We start from the raw sequence: 26,214 nt of genomic DNA on the forward strand, positions 1-26,214 counted from the left end.
TCATAGGTATCCATTTTTGTTGTTGAAGGGAGAGAGTTGAGCTCGTTGTTATGGAAAGATTCATCCCCAAAACATACTAATTATTTTGAATACTTTTATGTAGGGAAAGCAATGGAGTTATTAAGACTCCACTTGTCCTACCACCATTGACATGCCTACTTGCAATATGTGGAGGAAAATTTGGTATTCCCCAAAGGAGTAAAATATACAGATTAGTCCAAATCATCATTACAATTAAATTTTCTTGATCTAGGATGATCTAAAAATGCATTATTCATATTTATTTTAGGAGTGAGAAACTAAAGATATAAATACACATTAGTCAAAAACATCATTACAATCAAATCTTTGAGTGATAAAAGAAATTTGCGCTGATCTCTTTGGAATCTTAATTCAACGAACATCAAAAACACAGTTATTATTCATATTTAGTTGAAGAATGAGAATTGAAGTCTAACTTTGATTTTAGGGATTTCAAAACATTATTCTTGTTGTTGATAACAAAATCCAAAACTATATCAATGGTGAACTCTCTCTCTCTCTCTCTCTCTCTCTCTCTCTCTCTCTCTCTCTCTCTCTCTCTCTCTATATATATATATATATATATATATATATAGACACACACACACACACACACACACACACACACACACACATATATATATATATATATATAGTTGTAGAAGATTTGAACTCACTACGATTTATGTGCCTACAACATGAACTTTGTCATTAAATCTTTGTATATATATTTTTGATAGTGAAGTTTGTCAAATGAATTCAACATTAGATCCTACATTTTGAAAGATTTTATTGATTTTTTAATAATTTACTGATTTAATTTATTTGTTAATGTGTCAATGACTATCATTGAATCTTCTTCAATCTCCAAATTCATATTTATTTTATATTTACAAATCTGTAATAATTATAGTATCATTTACAAATTTGTAATAATTATAATGTCACGAATTTGGATGATAGTCATGGACACATTAACAAATATATTAAATCAATTTTTCACTTGTGCCCGAGATAAACATCCAACCCTAGAAATTCTATTTTCCCCTCAACACTACAACTAACTGCCAGCCATTCCTGCAAAACCAAACAAAATCATCTGAGAAAAACATAATCAGGAAATTTCCGGAGACATTGGTAAATAATGGCGGCGTTGTTGAGACAAGCGAGGCCTGTTCTGACGAGACTGTCATGGAACTCCGCGAGGGGTTTTGCAGCCTCGGCAGGAACAGACATTGTCAATGCAGCGCCTGATGTGAAATTACAAAAGGCAAGATCATGGGATGAGGGGGTTTCCTCTCAATTTTCCACAACCCCACTCTCCGAACTCTTTAGGGTAAGTTTTTCAGTTATTAATTTGTATTTGGGCATCTTATTTTTTTCTATCTCAGAAGATTAGAACACCATGGATAATGCAAGTTTTGTGTATTGGTTCTTTTTTGTTTGGCAGGGTAAGAAAGTGGTGATATTCGGACTTCCAGTAAGTTGTTTTCTTTCTTTGTTTTCCCTTATATAATATATATTTAAATGGTCTATACTGCTAATGATGAATTTTAGGTTCTTGAGGCCAAGATAGTCTGTAAGGAATGCCTAAGTCTAGTATAAATTTCCAGTGATAGGGGATTCTTGTTTCTCGTTTTAAAGATTGTTTGGATAAGTACTTAGCTTTATAATAATTTTCTCCAAGCTTTATTCAGTTGACTCGATTATTACTGTAAAATTGTAAATGCGCATGCAGTTGTTGCTTATTATCATTACACAGAGGTCAGGTTTAAATAAATTGTGCTTCGTCTTCTAAGTTTTGTTACCCGCTTGCCATAATTTTTGGGCATCGTCAAGCATTGATATAATTACTTGATCATGTGCAGGGTGCATTCACTGGTGTTTGCTCAGCTCAGCATGTGCCGAGCTATTTGAAGAATGCAGAGAAATTTAAGGGAAAAGGAGTGGATTCTATTGTCTGTGTTTCTGTGAATGATCCATATGTCATGAATGGATGGGCAGAGAAGTTGCAGGCTAAGGAAGCTGTAAGTTTATCTATTTACCTGTCTGGTTTAAAAATATAAATTACCGTTGGATTGTTGGTTCTAAGATTAGTAAATTGAATGTGGCTAAAATTTGAAAGAAAGTTCAGATTCGCTATTTCCTCGTTTGTCTGTGTGGGTCAGCAACCTTAAACACTAGGCCTTGAGTCATAAACTCTAAACAGTGAATGGGGGTAATATTCCAGTTAAGTTTTAACTTATTTGCAAATGTCGCCTATCTGTTGCAAATGTCTCGGGAACATCCTGATGTCCTCTTGCAATCAACAGTTGTTAAAGAAAATGAAAAAAGAGCATGTATAAAGTTTAAAAAACAATAAAAGGGCGTTTTCAAACAGTTAAATTTGTGCTCATTGGTTGTACAACCACATGCATTTTTACAATTTCTTATTTGTATTTCAGTATATTACTGAAGTATAAAATTCAATTTCCAATGCTCCTTGGGTGGTCAAGAAAGCAAACTGTTATTTGTATCCATGCAATAATTTTGAGGTGATGGTTGCTAATGGAAGTATATTATCTTGCAAGGGAGAATGTTAGAATCATAAGGGAGATTACAATTCAAAATCTAACATTTTTGCACTTTTGTTAGGCAATTGAGAATAGTTTTGGGAGCTTGGTGGCTTTGCATGTTGGGACCCATCATGTGTGTTTTGCCAAAATGTGAATATAATTCATAGCTAGTGGGCAACATTATATTTTCAAAGACATGACAATTGGATCCATCCAAATTATTAGTTGACATTGGAGAAGTTGTTGTACAAGGTCCTTAGGGCGTCGTGGTTTAACTTTGTGTTGTATAGATGACAAAATGGTGGACTCAATTGCATCCCTAGATTTGCAACTAATCCTTCACAAGTACTGTTAGGTATTTGTAGAACCTCAAGGATTATCACCTTAATAATCACAAGATCACACAGTACTACAAATTCTAGGTAGTCATCCTCCAAATGTTCGACCATATTGATACCCTTACATGCAAAAAATTGTAATTGAGAAGATGGTTCTTAGGGAGTTGTGGCTTACCTTTGTGTTGCACAAATGATAGAAAATGTGGACTTAATTGCATCCCTAGGCTTGCAATTAATCATTTATAAGGACTCTTAGGTATTTGAAGAACCTCAAGGATTACCACTTCAATGCTCACATGATCATGCAATACATTTAGTTCTAGGGAGTCACCCTAAAAATATTTGATCATATCGATACCCCTATATGCAAACAATCAAAATTGAGAAGATGGTATAGGAATTGCTTGATGTAGGTGTCATTCGATTGAGAGTTTGCTCTTATTCCTTATAGTGCTTTTGGTTCGAAAGAAAGATGGGTCATGGCAATTGTGTGTGAATTTTTTAGAGCTAAACAAAATTACTATTAGAGATAAGTTTACTATTCTTGTAATTGGTGAACCATTATCAAGGAGAAGTTCATTATTCTTGTAATTGGTGAACTGTTAGCATGGAGAAGTTTACTATTCTTGTAATCGATGAACTTTTAGATGATTTTCATGGAGTCCACATCTTCTCCAATTTAGAATTATAGTTCAGCTACCACCAAATTTATTTATTGCAACAAGATATCCCTAAGACAACTTTTCAAACTCACAAGGTCCATAATAATGCACCATCCACATTCTAGTTTGATGAGCTATATTTTTTGGCCATTCCCTTGAAAATTCATATTAGTCTTCTTTGATGATATTCTGATTTACAAAAGATGTGGAAAGATCATCTCATTCACTTAACTCCTATTAAAAAATCAATTAGCAATTTGGGCCTTTAACCTTTTCAAACATGGCATGTGTACCCCACCCATACTGGTCATGCCCAATTTCTTTAAGGTGTTCATCATTGAAAGCGACACTTTGTAAGTAGGATTTGGTAGTATTGGTTATTGGAAGAACAAAACAAGATAAGCCTATTGCAAGTGAAATAAGACAATTTAGCCAATCGCCAACACATCCAAAAGGCATATCAAGTGTAAGAGTCTCCTTTGTATAAATGTACCTAGATATAAGTAGAATGTAATGTCCCCTTTTTGGGAGTGCCCTAAATTTTGCCTTAAATCACAAGTTCCATTCAAATAAGTACTGTAAGATCGTTAGGGGTATAACTTTACCATTTAAAATACCCTTTTAACAAGATAGACCCTGATTTAAGTCTTGCAACCACATTAAATGATATTGGAGATATATATACATTATTCATAAATCTCAATTATTTCCATTAGAGCTAGTCATCACACATATGAGTACCAATGCGTGTAATTATCCTGATCCATTAGGTAGATTTAATCATAGTAGAGTTTGAATGGAGGAGCATGATAGGGCCTGAAGCAATCTTCACACTAAGCCCAAGAGTGGACACTTGCCCTCCTAGCTCAAAGTGGTAGGCACATTGGACATCCAACTGGAGTGGTCTACCTGGTGGGATGCTTGTATCTGCACCTGCTATCCACGTTTCCTTATTCATCCTCTTATGACTGAGAGCTTGTGGGATTCAATGACACTTCCCCTACTACCTATCCTCATTATGGAGTCCTTTGGAACATCATACAAGGCGCCTCAAGCTTATTCTTTTCCATCAAGCCCAAGGGCATAGAATGACACCCGCCATTTGGCCCCTTGGCCCCACTCGGGGTCGCTCTACTTGAATGGAACCTTGTGCTACTTGCATCCCTTATATGTATTCTATTCTATCTTCCATGATGAGATGGTTGCTCGGATGAAGTGTTAAGGAGTCATATATATATATATATCAATTTCTAATTCTTTCTGCTTTAATTGTTGTGTGTACATAACTGATCTGATTTTCCTTTTTATCGTTATTTGATTTAGTTGCTTGTTTGCAGATTAAATACTTATTTCTGTTCTGTTCTTCTTCGATGCCCATATACTATTGTTGTGTAGTAATCTAATTGTTGCTTTATTTACATCGCTGTCTCCTATTTAGGATAATCATTGCTTTTAAGATTTTATCTCTGCTTATATCTGCTGTATGTCCTTTATTCCCTTTGCAAATAGTTTAGAAATATGAGTATGTATGTTATGTCTTACTGCTGTATCTACTCCCATATATCTGTGTGAGAACTCCTGATTTTTTTCCATTTGATCCTTATCCCTTTGTACCACTTCAAGTGATGCAATTCCTCCAAGGAGGGACGACTTATCCCAAGAGATGTGACTTTTGGAAGGGGTCAGCCTCTTCACCCAGTAAACTTGATTTATCCGACTTTTAATTAATTCAACTCCCCCAAGAGGCGGCTGCATCAAAAGATGTGACTCCTTAACGAGGCACTTATTTAAAGTGAATCGATTCTATTAAGGGAGGTGATGCTTCTTAAAAGCTAGCAGGTCAGCCATTGTGTAGATAATTATTTCCTTTTGGCCTAGTCGGCCTCTTGTTAATAAGTATTATTATTATATTTCTGATTGCTAGTCGGTCTTCCCTTCAACCATTTGCTACCCCCTAGGTTTAGGTTCTATTTAAGTCTATGATTTGTATTTGTGAGGTGATGTTTTTAACAGGGGCATGACATAGAACTAGAATAAGAGAAGTAGAAGATAATATAAAATAAGATTTAAGATGCAAGATATTGAATATAAGAACTTTATATAAAATAAGGACAATAAGTACATGGAATACAAGACTATTACATAACATGTAATGATATATTGGCTGGTTATTGTGTCATGAATTATGGCGTGTATATGAATGTGTGAATGTATTCAATTTTGTATGTTGCATTTTGCCATAACCTTTTATAATCTACTACACAAGCTTTGAACTTCCTCTTCTTACTCATGCTTGGTTATAAATACAATTCTCAAGAAATTTAGGATGAATTCTTTGATCTATGCCCAATTCTTGACAACATTGGTGCAAGAAGACCCTTGGCATTCGCTAGCAAGGCACTCAGCAAAATCTAGTAATATCCATTGCTGAGAAGGAAATGTTAACCATTTTTCATGTTGTAACTTATTGATGGCCATATCTTTGGGGACACATTTCTACGTCAAGATGGATCATCACAGCCTTAACTATTTCTTGGAATGAGTCTTTTAACTTAGACAACAAAATATATCACTAAAATTTACTGGGTTATGAACTTATGATTATGAAATTATCCGCAAGAAGGTAAGGAGAATGTTGCAATAGCAGCCCTAAATCCCAAATTTGAAGATTACAGGACATTATGTGCTTTGATTTTACCAACTACAGCTAGCTGTAGGAGGTCAAACATGGGTTAGGACGTGCAGGTTCAATAACCTCTTAATCAACTAACAATCCATTATGGTGTTAAGTTATGGTACTCTCGGGATGGCCAATACTTGCATTGTAAAGGTTGTATTGTGCTTTTTGTGAATTCTGCCATTCAGGACAACTTATTATAGGAATTATATGCATAACCATGTATGAAATGGCAAAAAGAAACTTCATCTAGGCTAACATGAAACATGATATCAAACAATTTGTTGAGGAGTATGATATGTGTCAATGCTACAAAGGAGAAATTGTTATGACTCCAAGCACTCAACAATTGTTAACCACATCTTGATTGGAGTATGGAAAAATGTCTTTATGGATTTTATTGAGTGGTTGCCTAAGTTAGATGACAAATTGATTAATATTTGTGCTGGTTGCTTGTCCACCTAAGTATGCCTAATTCTATTTGTTGGACCATCCTTATAAAAGCCTCTAATATTGTACAAGCCGTCATCAGCCAAATCTTCCACCCCCATCATATGTCCACTTCCATTATTTGTGACTGCAATTTCACCTTCATTAGTAATTTTCGGTAGGATTTGTTTGAACTGCAAGGAATGCAATTAAATTGAACTCAAAATATCACCTGCAAACTAATGGTCAGATTAAAATAGTCAATAAATGTTTGAAGACCTATTAGTGTTGCTTTTTTTGGAGCAATATAGAGTCATTGGGCTAAGTGGCTACCTCTTGATGAATGGTCATACAACACATCTTGCCATTTGTCAACCAAGATGACACCGCATGAAGCTGTTAGTGGCCAACCACTGCACTTCTCACACCATACCTTTCAGGTAGTTTCAAGGTATAGACCTGGTTTGGCTCTCAGCTGCTAGGAAGATGTATTTTGAAATCTGAGCAACAACTTGACCACTATATAAAACAAGAAGAAAATCAACATTGTTGCAAGTACACATTCACAGAATTGGACATGATATTTTTGTGTTCTTCAACTATATATGTAAAAGATCTTTGAAGCTCAAAGGTAGTTAGAAGTTGGCACCAAAATTATGTGGAAATTAACGAGTGTTATAGTGGATTGGCATAGTTGCTTACAAATTTGAGTTGCATCTATTTTCCATTCTACATCCTTTTCTCCATGTGTGTTGTTTGAAGAAGGTCCTTGGACGATTTGTTTTTGTTCAATTGGCTCTAATCAAATTGTATGCTGAAGGTTCCATCATCCTCGGACCTAAGGCTATTCTAGACAAACGCCCATGCCATTTTCATAACTAACACTATCACAAATGTTTTAGTCTAGTGGCAAGGCTTGCAACCAGAAGGTGCAACTTGGGAAACTCTCTACCAAACTCAATAGTGGTTTCAACAACTCAAGCCTTAGGGACAGTGCTTTCCAAGGGGGATGACATGTTATGATCCTTATGTCCTAACCTTTTGTTATTATTATGTGCATTGTAATAATCATAGTTTAGTTAATATCGTATTATGTGGTTTTTTTGCACATGTATCACATGGAATTGTAATAGTATAATGAGTCCATATTAAGTGTGAATATGTCCCACATAGTTTGTACCTCGTAAGTCATTTATTGTGATGCTTATATGTTAGTGTTGTAATGAAGACACGATTGTCTTGAATCATATTTTGCATCAGAGCTTTTGCTCTGAAGGAGGTTGCCCCCTCAAAGAGGCCTGCCTCACTTTATATTTGATTCATGAATATAAGCATATTTGCAGCTATTTGATGTGTTCATTGAGCATCATGTTCTTTTTGCATGTTGTTCCTGTTTGATTGTCTTTTGCAGGTAAGATCATAACAGATCCAAAATGTTGATGCTAATGCTCTTCAATGCAGTTCTTTTTTCCAAAAGTCTTATTTCCATAACATGTGTCCAATGAAGTTCATCATATAAAAAACAGAGCTTTGTTCTAACGGTTAGTGGCAGGCAGGAGGCTAACATTCATAAAAGGTCACCATTTAGATAGAAGCTTCTTCATGGATTATGTGTGCTTACTTTTTTAAGTAGTGTAACAGGTTTTCATTTTCATCATTCTTGATTAGATTTAGGTATATGCACCCAGATTTTCAAAAACTTTTAGGTCCATCTATGATGCAATTTATGGCAGTCCCAATATCTGTTAGGCTTACGGATACTGACTTTTTGTATTTTTTTTCGAATTAGATTGAGTTCTATGGAGATTTTGATGGGCAGTTTCACAAGAGTTTGGAGCTAAATCTTGACCTATCTGCTGCTTTGCTTGGACCTCGCTCTCAAAGGTGATGTGCCTATCTCAATGAAATATTTGTATCTATGTTTTTTTGTGTTCTTTTTGCTTGCACGATACTGTTGATCCTTGCTTTGAATTGTTCAATGTTGTAATAGATCTTTCAGTTTTGTTCTTTGTGTCTCTATCAAGCTGATTGAAATCAATCATGGGATAGTGAGAAATGCAATACACTAAATGGCTAATGTGAAAGGTCGTCAATATTTTTCAAGTAAACAGACTTAATCATCAGTGGAAGAAGATGGTACTATGTTAGATTGTGGACTGATTCCTGTAAATTTCCAGCAAACTAATGGAATAGTAGGTGTATCCATTGTAACAGTTTTATACTCACCCAAAAGTATGATACCGTTTGTACTTTGTTTTGAATTTACATTTTATGTCAGGGGAAAAGGTGGTATGTTAAGTATGCAAGTAAATCAAAACAAGAGTTCCACAAATTTACAATGATGTTATAACAAAATAGCATTTATAAAATTTACATATTATAGTAGTTCTGTTGTCTACATACAAACATTCTGTCATACACTCTTTTTATCAAGCAGGTAAATATATATGGGTTGGTAACAAACAATGGGTTTCTCAACAACATTAAGTTGAAAAAACAGTGAATTGGTCTTTAAGAAGGTGATGGTTATGTTCTCCTACATAACACTCTCTAGAAGGAAACCTTACTTTTCCCCATTCCTTTATTACTTCAAAATAATGATGTCATGCTGTGGAGAGTCTATATTTTATCATTTGTAATTATATTTTATTATTCGGAAGAGTAAATGCTATATCTATATAGTGAATGCCAAATATATGAAGAGTTTTTAAACAATGATTCCTAAAGCTAAAAGTTAAAAGTTGACATTTCCTCTAAACCTAGTGCTACCTTTTGAGTATCACTGATTGTAATTGTTGGGTTTGTTTTCTAAGTATTTTTGCAAATGCATAGGATGTTTGTGTAACACAAGCTAAGGACAAACATAATTTCAACGTGGAAGTTAGGTAAGTTAATGTCATATTGTCAGGTTTGAGGTGATTCTTTTGTGTCACAGGCCAATAAGTACCTAAGTGTAGTGACAGGCAACTGTATTCTTCTTGATTGCCGTGATCATGCAACTGATATCAATTTCTTGGACTGTATATGGAGAAAACAACAGAAGTTACATGATTAAATCTAGATTTCAAATTTGAAATTAGTAATATAGTAAATCAACATGTAAGGAAGTTTATTTTCTTAATCCTAGCATTTATATTATATCAGGGGACTTATTGCAGGGTTTTTGTAATAATCATCCAACATCAATTTTATTGATTTTTCTTTATATAGTTAAGAGAGAATGTTAATTTGGCACTAGCAACTTACATTTGAAAATCTTTAAACACACTTCGCATCTCATATCGAACCTTCTTTTACTGATTTATTGTCATTATGTTGTGTGAACTGTGTTTTGTGAAATAATTAAAGATACACCCTATGTCATAAATTTTGTGCATGAAGTTTGAAATTCGGCAAACCTAAAAGAAATTCTAAAAATCTATTGTAGTTCGCTGAAAAATTTGTATGGAACAAGGCTTAAAATTTTCAATTAAAATATATTTTAAAAAAAAATGAGTCTCTGGGTGGAAACTTTCTGTGTTTATATTCTGCACCACCTATGATTTCCTATACAATTTTCGAAGTAGAAGATTATGATATGGACTCAAATCCATTATGCATGTGCTTTTTCTTTGATCTCAAATCCCATGTAATATACTTGTATTGGGCTTAGGCTTCTAGCTCTAGCCCATTGGTTTCCAATTAAGTTTTGTTTTTAGGTTGCGATTGCTTTTATTTTAATTTTTTAAAATAAAATTTAATATCGTTATATTTTGTTTTTTAAATAATATCGATTTGTTTTTCGATTTTCTTTTGTATATATTAAAATTTAATATTTTAAAATGTTTAATTAGATTTTAATTATAAAATATTTATTATTTAATATATTTATTGTTTTTATATTAATTAGTGTTCCATGAGGATGCGTCGCCCCGAAAAAACCCATGTCCCCTGTAGGGGGATGTTTTCGAGACTTGGGGATTTGGGGGAAACGTACCCCCATAGCACCATTGCTTTCGTCACCTTTGCCACCTCTATCGGGGACAACGCTGGGTCGCTTGCTATATGTCACATGCCATTACATACTGATTAGTGATCGCAACCTGTAACTACGTGAAAACTAGTTGGCCTTTCATGGGGCACTCATAGAGATGTTATATTGTAGATTTTGCCTCAAAGATTTCAATTCACCTCTATTTTTATATCAGCACTGCCCGCATCATCGCTTCGCCATCGTCCCCTCGCCATCACCTCACCATCACCATCCTAGGCCCTTGGTTCCTCGGTCCTCAAAACCTGTCCCTATATCCCCCAAGAAACTCCATGGAACTTTTTAAATTCTTAATTATATTTGTATTTTAAGAATATAATTTTTTCATAATCCACTATAATGTATTCAAAATTAAAATAATATTGTTTTATTTTTATTAGCTTATTATTTATATATATTTTTTTTAAATTCAAATTTTTAGAATACAAATTTAATGATGCATTTTTCTACAATTTTTTTTCTCTTGTCAAACTTTATCCGAATTTTATTGTTGTCGAACATGAACACAAACTTGAACCTTGTGGCATAAGATACACTAGTTACCAAGGGTTCATGTTTACATGGTATTGACAACTTAAGTATTCCTTTGATTAGGGTTTAGGATTCTTGACAAAATTTAAGGGTTGCACATGTTTGGATGCCTATCTTATAATTGTGTTACTTTAACAGTCTTAAATCCTTGTAGGGAATTTGTTTGCAAGATTATGCTCGAAGTCTATCTTGTTTATTGTGGTTGTGGAGCTGTGTTTTGAATTTTCATCTTTGATGTTCAAGTTTTTGTTATAATGACCTTCTTTCTTTCTTTAGTGGAAAAATGTCATTTCTAGCAATTTATCATTAAACCTCTTATTTTCCTATCCTATTGGAATTCAAACTTTCTCTGTGGTTTTCCAAACTGGATTAGAAATCTCTTAACTAATTTTGCATTGTAAATCTTTTCTCCTTGATATTATAAATGTCAAGATTTTTAATCTGCCTCCAAGGGAATGATGCTGCATTATGGGTGTACATGCTTATGAGTGTATGTGCAATTTCAGTCTCTGCCCTATTTTTCCCTTGGAATTTTCAAAAAGAGTTCTATGGAAGTCCAATGATCATCCACTTTGATAGAAATTTGTGCGCATGTTGAGATGGGTCTATGCTTGTTTATTTTCTTCGTGGACAAGACTCTCCTATAGATAGTGTAAAAGCATGCTAGGAAGGTTTACTTGGAGGTGTTAGGGTGCTTAACATTGAAATGTTATTGTGGCATTAATAGTGTTGAGTGTCCCAAAACCAAGGTCCTCACCATTTAGAATTCAGCCACATCATCTTGTAAATGTGAGCATTGTTGGCACTTCTTTGAGGATTTCGTGTGTTAGTACAACCATTCTTTCACGGTCATAGAATCAGCTAAAACTACATTAAATTAGTAGTTATTTTTGTTCTATTCCTATGGAATGTGACAAAAAGAGATAGAATCCAAAGAGCCACTTAGACTAAGAATTTCTCTGATTAACTAGGCTAGCTGCCAATTTACTCTATCCAACCTCTGAACATTCCACATATCAACTACAATCTGAGAATTTAAATCATAGATAATCTTGCACCAACCCAAGGCACACAACCTCTTTCCAATGCAAAAACAATAGCCAGAGCCTCCATAAAATTATTAGTTTGCTGTCCTTTATATATAGATAAGAAAAATTGGACAGTTCCAGAACTATTTCTACCAATGCCTCCAATCCCAGCATGTCCAATCCCAACACGTTCAGGATTTCCCTTGGAAGAGCTATCTGGAAGATACTCCCTGAGAAGGGGGAGACCATCACCTATCTATTTGGGTCTTTCCTTTAACATGCCTACACATCCTTTGTCAAGAATACTTAGTACCACAACCACTTAATTCCAAATTCTTAATTATATTCAAATCTCTAGGGTCCATAGAGATAGAAAAAATTACACTTTATAGATAAGGTTTCCTCTTAGGTACCGGTTCTTGGGGAAAAAGGTTGGGTCTGGGTCCTGGTCTAAGCCTGGTTCTCCCTGGGTTCCACTCGGGCCGGGTTCTCTGTGGGTCCTGCCACTTGGTGGACCCGGGAGAACCAAGGCCCGTGGGTTCCAAAAAACGGGGCCCACGGGTCATAAAAGTCAAAAGTATAACCAAACATGAAAATTATAGGTCAAAAAAGTATAAACAAACTTGATCAGTTTGAAACTTTAAACTTGAATACTATCTTTTTTGCAAATTGTGAATATGATATTTTACATTTACGATAAATGAATATCATAATATTTATTGGCATTGGCAATTATGGATTTATGATTTATGATTTATTTGTTATCATTTATGTATCATCATATGGGAAAGTTACATTGCGTGTTTCATATTTGTATGTTTGAATTGTGGACATATATAATTTTGATGTTTGAACATATATATAATATATGACATGTATATATACATATATGTATGCACGTACCCGTACCCAAGTTTTTTTTTTTTTGCCGAATCCGCGAATCCGTACCCGAATCGGTAACTTAGGACCATTTCTTGAATCATATTGACAATCCCTGGCCATGTGTTGGACCCTCAATTTCCTAACCTGAAAAATCCAGCGATTTCTTTCTAGCTATAGTTGCCAGCTAATAAAGTGGGACCAACATCCCAAGAAACATGAAGAAAGGGAGTCTTAGCTAGAGGCCTCCCCAAACTACTCCAAAACTCAATCATAGAAGTGGCATGGATAAGATATGTGAGCCATATTCCTCATTGTTGCTGCAAAGAGCATAGGGGAAAGGATCTTGGAATCCTTGCTTTCGTAAATTCTCCTAGGTGGGGCACCTATTTTGCGTGGTCAACCACATAAAGAAATTACATTTAGGCCAAGAAAACTTGTTCCACATGTGTTTCCACCAAGGAACCACTACTCTCCCATGGATTTGTTGGTCTAACTCTTGATACTTGAAGTAACTATGAACTTGCCTTTCAAATCAGGACCTGTTGTGACGTTTTCACACATCGCCCCATTTAAATGGGGACCCCCTCTTTTCGCTTTTGTTTTGCCTGTTCTTCTCTCTGCTTTTAGGGTTTTGAATGAGTGAGTTGTCTGTCTGGGCTAGGGCTAAGCCTTAGGGGTTTCTTTTGGATATTTTTTAAGCCGAGTCTAGGCAAATTTTGAAAGTTATTAAGCGTCCTTCCGAGGGTTGATTATTGAAGTAAGATAAGTTTGTCAGGAAGTCAGATATGTCTCAGGTTAGGTCTAGTCAGGTTTTTTTTGGGGTAAAATTCAAATTTTGTCTAAGTGTTAGCATTTTGAAGGTGAAATTGTATATTCTTGCCTAGGTAAATTTTGATCAAATTTCGGAGGCAAGATGATGCTTGAAACAGCAAATTTCATTCTAAGTGCAATTTCTTATTTTGCGAGGGCTTGCTAACTGATTCCTGACCTTGATGATGACCTAACTCTGCCTTGTGAAATGATTGGAGACCTAAATTTTGAATATTTTAGCCAGAAAGGACAAAAGTGCTCCTGTCCCTCTCCAAGGGACCAGAGCACAAATGTTATTTTATGCATATTTGTCACTGACTTTTTTATTTTGTTTTGTGCAGGGTCTTCCGGAGTGATGGTCGAACGTGACTGGATACTTTTGAAGATTTTGAAGGCACAAAAAATGGTGAATTTTGAAGGTTGAAAGAAAAAGTGCTCCCGTCCCTCACCAAGGGACCAAGGCAAAGTGCTCCCGTCCCTCATTGAGGAACCAAGGCGAAAGGACTTATTTGAGCCATTCCTGGCCTTGTTTGGTCAAATTGAAACATCAAAGGCATAGTGAAGGACGAAAGGGAACATGATAGAACATCTAGACTTGATTGAAAACGATGAAATGATGAAGTTTTTGCCTAGAAGGTAAAAAGTGCTCCCGTCCCTCACTGACGGACCAGAGCACTTTTCTTTATATGCACAATTTTAGACCTTGATTGGACATTAACTTTTATTCATAGCGTGAAGAAAGATGAAATCTTCCCTAGCAAAGGAATTTCGAGACGAAAAGTGAGACAATTTGGCTTAGAGGGCAAAAAGTGCTCCTGTCCCTCACTGAAGGACCGGAGCACTGAATTTCAAATTCGCACTATCTTTGCAAGGTTAAGGTGATTTTATGATTTGAAGAGGTCAAGGGAAGCATGTTTTGTCCATTGAATATAATTTAAGTGGTCTACAAAGGAGTAAATTAACCCAAATGACAAAAAGTGCTCCTGTCCCTCACTGAAGGACCATGCCACTTTTTCAAGTTTCTCTTCTTTGTTTAATATTTTATGGCAAAACTTGACTTGGATGGGAAGGACTGATGATGTTTTATGCCTTGGATGCAATTGAGGGGTTTAAAGAACAAAGAAGTATGCCAAGATGCAAAAAGTGCTCCCGTCCCTCTCCAAGGGACCAGAGCGATTTTCCAAAAAAGTGTAAATTTCCTGCAAGGCCAAGGCAAGTTTGTGATTGAAATGAATGGAAGAGGACATGATTAGCCCATTGAAGATAATTTGAGAAGCTAGCAAAGGACGGATAAGCTTGAAGTTGAAAAAGTGCTCCTGTCCCTCACTGAAGGACCAGAGCACTTAACATGTTATCTAGCCTTTCTCACCAATTTTGGACAAATTGAGGCCAAGGCCCAAGTTTGAAAAAGTGTTTAAAATGCCTTGAAGTGGAATTGAGATGCAAGAGTTGCAAATTTTGACGACAATAGGCAAAAGTGCTCCCGTCCCTCACTGAAGGACCAGGGCGCAATTTCCAAATATGACCATTTACCTTGCATTTTGAAATGATATTTTTATTACCAAGGCTCAAGATGGAGTGAAATGTGATATTCTACGCCTGGAGGTAGTTTGAAGTTGATATGATCAAGAATTCATGCAATGGACTTAGAAGTGCTCCCGTCCCTCACCGAAGGACCAGAGTGCTTTTTATGAAAACAATAAATTCCCTCCGAGATTATGCTAAGGCAAAGTTGTGTGAGATAGGAAAGAACTTCTAAAGCATGGTGAACGAAGGTTTGACTTCAAAAAATTGAGAATCCTAGCCTAAAAATTAAAAAGTGCTCCTGTCCCTCTCCAAGGGACCAGAGCGAAGTCATTAGCATTCTTTATTTTTGCCATATCCCAACGTTAATATCCTCCAAATCGCATTAGATGCCAAATTGCCAACTTCAAAATATTTGAAAAAATTAATTAAATTGGCATTTAATAAATTAATTTTGGGCCTCAAAAAATTGAATTTCTATTATAAAGGCATTTAAAATTAATTTTTATTAAATTAAAATTGAAAAAGGAGCGCTTGAGGTATTATTTTTATCTATTTTATTAGGTCGGCCTCTTGTTTTTGCAAATTTATTTATTTTTTGGCCTATTTTGCCAAGTCGGCCTATGGGGAGATGAAATGGTGAGCGCCCTATATAATGGGGGTATTTTGAGCAATTTTAATCATCATTCATTCATTATTTCAAGTGCGATTTGAGGACGATCAAGCAAGGACAAGGACGACCTTCTTCGATCCAGCCTAGCATCGACAAGGGCGACCTCTTCCAATCCAGTATTCCAGGGCGAGGTACATCAACATCCTGCACATCAAGGACACAAGAAGTCAGAGCAAGGGTTCGTTGAAGAAGCAGATAGTTCTGGATGAGTTAATTAAAGCTAGCTTCTCAACAACATCAAATTGAATATCTACCAAGCTACAAGTGTCAGACGAGTTGGCATCCTAGTCATCACTCCTCTAGTCGGATTGGTCCACCTCAACATGTCCAGATTCAATGTACCTAACTCATGGAAGGTGGCACAAACTTCGATGTACCTACCTCGGCTATCCACTGGTGGAATTTTCAGAGAGGACATGTGTCCAAGCAATACAATTATTTCATTGGTCGAGCATTAAATGTTATGTAATGGTTGTAACAAACCCTAATTAGGGTTTTCATTGTAAAATCTTGGCCATTGATCTCGAATTGATCTTAGCCATCGAATTGTATTGTGGGCACTATATAAGCCCCGACTCTTCATTTTGTAAAATATATAGTTGGAAGCAGTTAGAAGACAGATAGAGAGTAGTTAGAAGGTGATTAGCTAGTTGATAGAATAGCAATTAGAGTAGAGTAGAGAGAGAAGGCAAAGATTGTTGCCAAGATGTTGTTGTAAAAGACTTGTAACTTCATTGAAGAAATGGTGAAATTTATGGGTCGATTCGACAATTTGCATGGTCTCTATACTTCTCGTATTTGATTTTATGTTATTAGATGAGTGGAAGAAATGTGCTTGATTGATGGTGGAATTCGTATATCCATACTACTAGCAGTTTGTTGATTGCAGACTTGCCTTGTGTAGTCAACTGGAATTATTCAGCTTAAGCTTAACTTCAATTGTCGCTTCTTCATTGATATGTATCAACCTGATGGTGTCTATGCCTGCAGTGATGATTTGAACATCATAAAGCTTTCCTTCGAAGATCGCACTAACCTTGTGGAGATGGTCCTGGGATGTCAAAACAAGACTTAGTTAGAATTTCATCAAAGATCAATCATTGCTCCTACATTCCTTAGTATTAGGATTAGATTCTTTCCTCGCCCTCATCTTTTTTCCTTTTTTTTTTTCCCAAATCAAAGCTAGTAAGAGCCTGTGTTCCAGCAATATTCAAAGCAAATCAGAAGTTCAGTCATCAAGTGTAAGTCCCCTTGTGATTCCAGCAAATCACATCATACCACAGAGAACTTATCCACACGTAGAGACCCTACATACAAGAACCTTGAAGTCATCCCGATTGAACCTTTTCGCGACATCTTCAACATTCGGAGGCTTTATTCAAGAGAGGATAAGGTACCCTTGGGTATTTTATTCTGTGTTTGATAGTGTACAAAATACACGTCAACAAGACCCCAAGGCAAATAACCCTTCCCCCCCAACAAATTACACACTCTTTTAACCAAGATCATGGCAAGCTCCAAACGAGCCTCCTCCAAATCTCCTAGAGGCCACTCAGGCGGTTCTTTCCATATGAAAATCTCCACTTGATTTAAGACCTAGATTGCTTGAAAGTCCTCAACTCAACTCCAACCAGCTTTAGGAAAGCTATTACAAAGAGGTTGCAAATGAGGATATGTAGAAATGATAGGAGGATGGCCATCCCATGAATCAAACCATAAGAGAGCCTTAGAGCCCCTATTGCATATCCAAAACAATCCCTGCTTAATTAAACTTAGCACCTCTCTTGAGAGTGTTCTAGATCATAAAACCCTTACCCACAAGGTTGTCCTGAGTAACATCTTACCTATTCACCTCTCCAAGATACTTAAAAGTAAACATCCTTATCTAGTCCTAAATCTAATTGGAATACCACCACCAATAGAGCGTGGATGCCAAAACTTGACCACTAAGGCTAGCTTGATGAAGGCCTAGACCACCCTCTTGCTTCGGCTTGCATACAGATTCCCACTTAACTAAGCTCCATTTTGTCGAAAGCAAATTCATAGCCCATAGGAATTGGCAAGAGAGAGCCTCAAAATCCTTAATGAAACTTGAAGGAGCATTCAACACAAAGCATCCGTAGATTGGGAGGCCTGAACCATAGATTTCAAGAGCGTAACTCTCCCAACAGTTGACAACCACCTCCCAGTCCAATTGCACACCCTCTTAGGAAACCTATCCAACACATCACACCACAACCTTCTAGGCAGAGGCCTCACATCAAGAGGAATATGAAGATAAACAAACAAAAGGGAACCAATATGAAATCTCAGAATCTGAGCAATCTTGCTTTGGATAAGCCTCAAAGTATTAAAGAAGAAAATAGATGATTTATGCTTTGGATGATCTATCCAAAAGCAACCAAGTAAATGTCCAATGTCTTTCATAAGTTAATTGCCTCATTAATTCTGGGTAAGCCCATTAGAGCAGTATCATCCACAAATTCTAAATGAGAGTGAGTAGGCGAACTATTACCTCAACTCCACCCATGATTAGACCTTGTCTGGCTCGGGACTTAATAAATCTTTCCAATCCTTTAGTCGTTAAAATGAATGAATAAGGAGAAATGGGATCACCTTGCCGAAGACTCTTGGATGCTCCAAATAATTCCGAAGGCTCACTCTTGATAAGAACCGAGAAAGAAGAAGAGGTGACACAACTCATAACCCACTTAATCCACTCACATTCAAACCCAAATGTTGTAAGAACTTGATGTAGAAAATCCCATTTGATGTGATCATAAGCTTTGGCCATATCCAACTTGATAAACATAGCCTTCTCCTTAGAAGTTGCCATGGAATGAATAGCCTCAATAGCGACCACAATCGCATCCAAAAGTTGCCTAACAACTACAAATCCACCTTGCTCCTAAGAGATTAATCTGTTAAGCCATGGCTTGAGCCTCTTCGCAATCAGCTTTGTAATTTTTTTATAGACCACATTATAGAGAGCTATAGGTCTAAAGAGATGCAGAGAGTTAGCCCCTCCTCTTTTAGGAATGAGAGCAAGGAATGTAGAGTTCATGGCTTGCAACATTTGTTTGTTCCTCAATGACTCTTGCATAACCTCCAAAAGATCAAGTTTGATAATTTTTCATAACTCTTGGTAAAATTCTGTAGGAAAACCATTAGGACTAGGGGCTTTCCCCTCATCTGAAACACAATCTCCTCCAACTCATCCAAGGAAATAGGTTTGATAAGAGCCTCATTCATCTCATTAGAAACCAAAGGAGGACTGCAACTCAAGACAAGGTTTTCCTCATCTTTAGTAGGAGGATAATGAAAAATAAATTGAATGAATGATTCAATAATCGGATGATTACATTGAACGATATACATACGTATATATAGAGGTTACAAGACGATGTTCTATAATTAGAACATAACGTTATAGTAAAAGATTAAAGAGCTAAAAGCTAAATTAAGCTTAAAAGCTAATTAATTAAAAAGAAAAAGCTAAATGCTAAATAAAGCTTAAAAGCTAATTAACTAAAAAGAAAAAGCTAAATGCTAAATAAAGCTTAAAAGCTAATTAACTAAAAAGCTAAATGACCATTAAACAAGGAACTAAATGTAGGTGACTAAAATATAATTAAGTATTCTAATAGCCTCCCTTAATGGTCTTTCTATCTACTAACTACCCTACAGAAGACACTGCAGGTCTTTTGATCACAATTGAAAACAACACTTTGCTGTGGTGGAGACCCTCCTTGGATCTGAAAAGTGTTAATGACCAAGAATACCATAATCCATCCAACCTAACGTTGGGTAACCAAACTGAAACCTGAAACCATGATTTTGAGGAAAATCGGCAAACCCTTTTGCAGAAGAGTATCAACTCCAAAATTGACTGCAAGATACCACGGTTGCAGATGTTCGCCCTGGCAGGTGCGACCCAAACTAATTGCAACAAAGCACGATTTTGAGGAAAAAACCGTCAAACCCTGAAATAGAAACTCTCGAAAAGAGAATTTACGATTTTGAGGAGAAAATTGAAAAACCAAGAAATTTGAGGTTACAAATCATCGTTTTTGTGGAAAAAAACGGTAAAACCCAGATAACTAAAATCTTACGCGAATATCGCGGATAACAGATGAGATAATTTTTAAGGGAAAATTATAAACCCTGCGAACAATTTTTGAGGAAAAAATCGTGAAAACCCTCCCATGATTTTTGTGGAAAAAATCAGAAAACCGAGAGACAATTTTTCAAGAAAAAATGTAAAAACCCTGGGACTTGTAAGACGAGGTCTGGCCTAAATCAATCTGATCAAGGCAACAATATTCAGATATCGTGAACATGCACTGTTTCTAGGTGTTGTGGTAGCTGTTGAACTTCTGACTGTGTTCCAACATGATGTTGGTCAAAGATGCCATCACAAAAATGGAGGTTGAACGAGATCAACCTAGTGAAAGCATGAGACAAAAGAATTTGATTAAAAAATCAGAATAGAAGCAGCTGCACAAAAAATCTGAAACCCTGGAGGAGAATTCTGGCACGAATTCTAATGCGCGAATTTCGAGGTTTGGAAGAAACTCAGAAATTAAGATTTTCTGCAAATTTAAAACCTGAAATTTTTTCTGAAAATAATCAGAAAAAAAATAATAACTTGCAGAAAATAAAAAAATACCTTTGATTTTTTTGTAAAAAAAATAGAAAGATATTGACGATTTTTTTTCTAAAAAAAATGCAAAAAAAAAAAGGGCTGAAACCCTAGGTTGGATGTACAGCATAAACAACACCCACAGAATTAGTAGAAATCGCTGACTGTTTTTAAATTCCAAGGCAAATTCGTTGGCACAAAATTCGAGGCACGAAAAATGAGGCAAACAGAAAAATCTGAGATCAACCCGAAAAAGCTCTCGAAAAACCCACCAAGAATCTAAAAACATAATACAAATCCGACAGCTCAAAAATTGAGGCACGGAAAACGATGCACCCCGAAAAATCTGACGATGACCCAGTTGAGGTCTCGAAAAACCCACCAAGAATCTGCAAGCAAAATAAAATTTCGACTTGAACTGAAGGGTCAAAACCCTAGTCGAAAATTGCAGAATCCCTAGGAAAATTTTCAATTTGCAAAAAAAACTCCAGGTTGCAGGCCCGAAAAATCTCCAGAACCCTAAAAAACCATGAACTGCTGCCCAACACAAAGAAATTCGCCCACGAGCCAGAAACCCTAAAAAAGCCTTCAAAAAAGCAAAATTGTTTTTTTATAAAAAAACAATTAAAAAAATCTGGAAAATATTCCAAAAAGAAGGCCATGAATTTTTATTAAAAAATTTGCCAAACTTTAAAGAATCCCATCGACCCGCCCTGATACCATGAAAAATAAATTGAATGAATGATTCAATAATTGGATGATTACATTGAACGATATACACACGTATATATAGAGGTTACAAGACGATGTCTATAATTAGAACATAACGTTAAAGTAAAAGATTAAAGAGCTAAAAGCTAAATTAAGCTTAAAAGGTAATTAATTAAAAAGAAAAAGCTAAATGCTAAATAAAGCTTAAAAGCTAAATGACCATTAAACAAGGAACTAAATATAGGTGACTAAAATATAATTAAATATTCTAATAGATAATATCATAAAGTAAAGCTGAAAAAAACCGAGTAGCTTACCTCGAAATTTCATTGCAAGAAGAGAGAAGGTAGAAACTAAGAATCAATTGTTCATCTTTCTTTTCAATTGCACATTGCTTTAATTGCAGCCTTACTGATTCCAATTTTGTGAAGAAATCTTGGATTGTGTTAAAATTGGTTGGACTTAAGACTAATGAGTTCATTTTCCAACATATGGCCCCTCATTGAATCCTGAGTTCCAAATAAAGTCTCTAACTTAGTCAAAATTTGATTAGAAGTACTCAAAGATTCAACATGAAAGAGTAGGTCAGGAAAAATAGACAAACACAAAGTTCCATATGCTTCGTCACATCTATTGAACCACTTAGGCTTTTGTATCAATAGTAGGCTCAATTTCCAATCCCATTGTAATCCTATGCAAACCAAATTTTCTTAAGTAGATTGTCATGCGTGATTTCCACTCAAAATAATTGTAAGAACTTAAAATGGGAACTGTTGTTTGATACATGATGCATAAATGCTAAAAGAAGTGTTGAAAGAAAGAGAATACAAAAACATAAGTACACCCCTACCCTTTTCAGTAGTCTAAAAAATCACCCCCCCAAGATATTACAATGTTGACACTTTATATTTTACTACGATTACAAAGATTTTCCCAAATTACAATAGTGTTAAGGCCCCCAATGGCCAAAATACAATCATAGAATCTAGGAAAAAATGGCTATGTAGTTGTGTGTTAAGGACCAACTTGAGCTTGAAATATTTGAAAAAAGAAGTAACAAATTCAATCAAGATCAATATGGATGGAAAGTATTTATCTTTATCTTTCCAATGATATCCTGTTTGCTAAAATTCGACACCCGTGCAAAAAGATAAGAATTTTTAAAAATCTGATTTTTAAAGAGGAAATCGTGCAAAACCCTCCTTGATTTTTTGTGGAGAAACATCAGAAAACCCGTCCACTATTTTTGAGGAGAAAATCATACAAAACCCTAGTTTGCTCAAAAACTTTACTCATGGCCATCACAAGTAGTAAACAAAAAAAAAAACTCCCCAATTTTTGTGGAAAAAAAAAGCAAAACCCTAGGTGCTAAACACACCCCCAATCTGAGGAAAACCATGAAACATCTACAAAAGCCATCATGCAATTTGCAAGGAAAGAAACCGAGAGTAGTCAAAAACCCTCACGCTTGAAATACACCAGAAGATACTTCGAAAATAACCTCAGAGTTGTCACTTTTTGTTTGGAAACTTCCTAAAACTACCTAGAGTTGAAAGACATAAAAGGAAGATTCTAAATACTAATTAAACAAGTAAGATGACCATTATATCAATTTTACAATATTATTTTAATAAAAGTGAAGGTTGTGCTCTTGGAACCATAGCTGAGAAACTCAAACTTAAAAATAACTTGGCAGGCCCAAAATTTTTAGAATCTCAAGACTTCCCAAAAACTTGAGGACAAGCTCAACAAATTCATCAAACATTTGAAAATACAATTTTTTAAAAAAAATTTTAAAACACATTTATTGAATTTGTACAACCTTGATCACATATAAATCAAAATTAGAGTCAAATATACGAGAGACCAAAAAAAATTCAACCTTTGAATACATCTTAACTTCTATGTTTAAAGTGTTGATTGAAATATCAATCGAATGTCGGATGTGGAAATTATATGAATTTATGAAATTTTGTTCATATTGCAAGTTTAATGTTTAAATGACTTGTAGGATTGAATTTAAAAATTCGACCCTAGAGTTTGTTTAATTGAAATTTTGTCCATAGTGCAAGTTTAAACCAGTTGTAGGCTTGAATCTTCACAATCATCAAGCTTGAATTTCACAATTGTTCGTTTAAACTTGCAATATGTATTATGAACAAAATTTCAAAAAATCATAAAATATCCATATCTTACATTCTGTTGATCTCTAAAACAACACTTTCAGGCTTTCAGCATAGAAAGGATTTAAAGGACATTAAACTATGAAAATTGCCACCTGTAGGTCACTTAAACTTTTGCCATTTATTGATGTATCAACACTTTTAGCATAGAAAGGATTTATCTATTATGGTGTCTTGGCTTGGCTGGTCATTTAAGAAATTACAGTGTACGGATCATTTAAACTTTTTACATGTATCAATGTATCAACACTTACAGCATAGAAATGATTTATCCATTATGGTCTAGTCTTGGCTGGTTTTTTAAGTTCAAATTTTATTGAAGATATAAATATTAAACTTCGAGATTTCAAGTCTACAAGGATACTCCCTCAATTGAGTTACAAGCAAGGGAATGACAGAAATGAAAGGAAAATAAATTGATTTACAAGTCGCAAATCCTGTGCTTGCCACGCTGTTCCATGAAATATGAAAATGAAAATCAACTAAAGTTTTAATTTCAACTTTTTAAAATAGTTTTATATTTGGGAAAGTTTTTATTTTGTCTAGTTTTGCAACTATGCCTAAACATTGTGTGGAATAAAGAATTGGGTTTCAGTGAAGAAGGGAGATAGCTAGAAGTGGAATCCTTATACTAGTTATGGATTTGGGTTTTGTAGCTATTTTTGCAAATTTCCTTATTCAGCTCAGAACATCTTCTATGTACATTTTCTCAATTCAATCTTTGTGTTTTACTTTTGAGTAGAGAAAAATTTAAAGCCTCTCATATTATGTAGAAGTGCTGATAATCCTTGTGCCCTTAGCAGAGAATAGAAAGACAGCTTTTGTTCTAAGAATGTTTGAAAATTTAAAGCCTCTCATATTATGTAGAAGTGCTGATAATCCTTGTGCCCTTAGCAGAGAACAGAAAGACAGCTTTTGTTCTAAGAATGTTTGCATTACAGAACCAATTGTTTAGGGTGCCAAGGTTTAATCTATATTAGAAGGGAACTTCTGCTTCCAATTTGAAGAGAAGTGCATCTATACACACTGCTCCATTTTTAGTTGTCACTAGAACGTACCACAAATCTCGGGTGTTGCATGGTGGCCTTCGTGGTTTTGTCAGCAAGATCCTCATCCTAGTCAGCACCTGCATTCCAAACTGCAAGTAGTAACTCCAGGTGAGCATTGCCGCAACAGAAATATGAACTGTTATGCCCTAACTGACACCTCATATTCCTTGCCCTCTGTATTTTATGTACATAACCATTTTATAGGTTAAACAATCAATAGAGTATAACAAGGGTATAATCAAGCATATCGCTTTCTCAGATCATGTACAAAACTAAACGTAATATAAGTTTGCTGATATGGTTTATATTTGTTTGTTTTGTTTTCTTCTCTGTTTTTTGTTCAGTTCTTTCTATCATGACTAATAATTGAATGTCTTTGATTGGGTTGTCGACCGGGTTTTATACACTAGGGCCCTGAATCAAACACACATGGTCTGGATCATAAAAGGGATTGTGCAGCAAGACAATGAAAAGATGTCAAAATAGAATGAAGAGTGGCACATGAAAAAGCTTGGGAAAAATGTAGTAGGTGAATGATTGATTTGTTAAGAGCCGATCAACTGTTATTATACACCATGTGTGGCTGAACAAAAGGCAGGAAACTAGGAAACAGAAACGGAGTCAGCAATTCAAGAGCAGAAATTAAAACCAGAAATGTAAGTGATGCAATGAAAACGGAGCTTAGTGGAAAATCAATATGATTTCATCTAAATAACATGCTCAACCATAAACATAATGAACTCAAACCCTTTTAAAACATATCAAGAAAGATTAATAAAAAAGAAACAAGTTAGGAACAATAAACAAACATGAATATTATTTCCCTCACGATGCTCCTATGCTTGGGCTCTTCTTTATCCTCCTCTCCAAGATCCTGTTACTACATGAAGTATGCTCTCAGCTTGAGCACTAGCACAAAAATATGTCAAATGGAGGATGAGAGATGGTTGATGATAGTCAGGTGTGGATATTTGAAGATGTGAATGGAGTATTAGATGTCAAATAACAATTCCAACTAGTGGAAGAGCTAAAACATAATACAAAGACTTGCTTCAAACAAGCATTCAAAAACAAAGTAACATTGCATATGGATAACTCCTGTGACCCCTAACAATGAAGGAATGAGCTCTATTTATAGGGAAAAAGGGCAAATGAAGGGTTAGGATTGATCGAGGAGGTGCTGATCATCAATCCACATGCTTTCTTTTAAGCCAATCACATGTTGACAAGTGTCAACAAAGGAAGGCTTGAGAGGAGAGGGGGACAAAGCATTAAATGCTTGAAGACTTGAAGAAAGCCATTAAAGGCTTAATAGGACTTTGAAGGAAGCCATTAAAGGTTTGAAGACTTTGAGGGAAGCCATTAAAGGGTTGAGTTGATGGGTTTTGGGTTAACCTTTGGTTTAGGAATGTGCAAACCATTAAAGGGTTATTAGGTAATTATAGGGGGTTGAGAAATGATTTTGAGGA

The 26,214-nt window shown here is 35.4% G+C and overlaps 1 protein-coding gene across 1 annotated transcript in view; it reads left to right on the forward strand.

The window, feature by feature from the left end:
- Positions 1-1,007: 1,007 nt before the first annotated feature.
- LOC131041575 (peroxiredoxin-2F, mitochondrial) overlaps positions 1,008-26,214 on the forward strand; it is a 34,471-nt gene continuing 9,264 nt past the window's right edge. Inside the window, exons 1-4 of the mRNA XM_057974702.2 lie at positions 1,008-1,357; positions 1,472-1,501; positions 1,890-2,048; positions 8,472-8,566. Of these exons, the coding sequence (XP_057830685.1) occupies positions 1,166-1,357; positions 1,472-1,501; positions 1,890-2,048; positions 8,472-8,566 (476 nt within the window). The 5' untranslated portion in view covers positions 1,008-1,165. The remainder of the gene's footprint in view (positions 1,358-1,471; positions 1,502-1,889; positions 2,049-8,471; positions 8,567-26,214) is intronic.

The sequence above is a fragment of the Cryptomeria japonica genome, chromosome 8, assembly GCF_030272615.1.
Source record: "Cryptomeria japonica chromosome 8, Sugi_1.0, whole genome shotgun sequence".
In the NCBI taxonomy this organism is placed as follows: domain Eukaryota; kingdom Viridiplantae; phylum Streptophyta; class Pinopsida; order Cupressales; family Cupressaceae; genus Cryptomeria; species Cryptomeria japonica.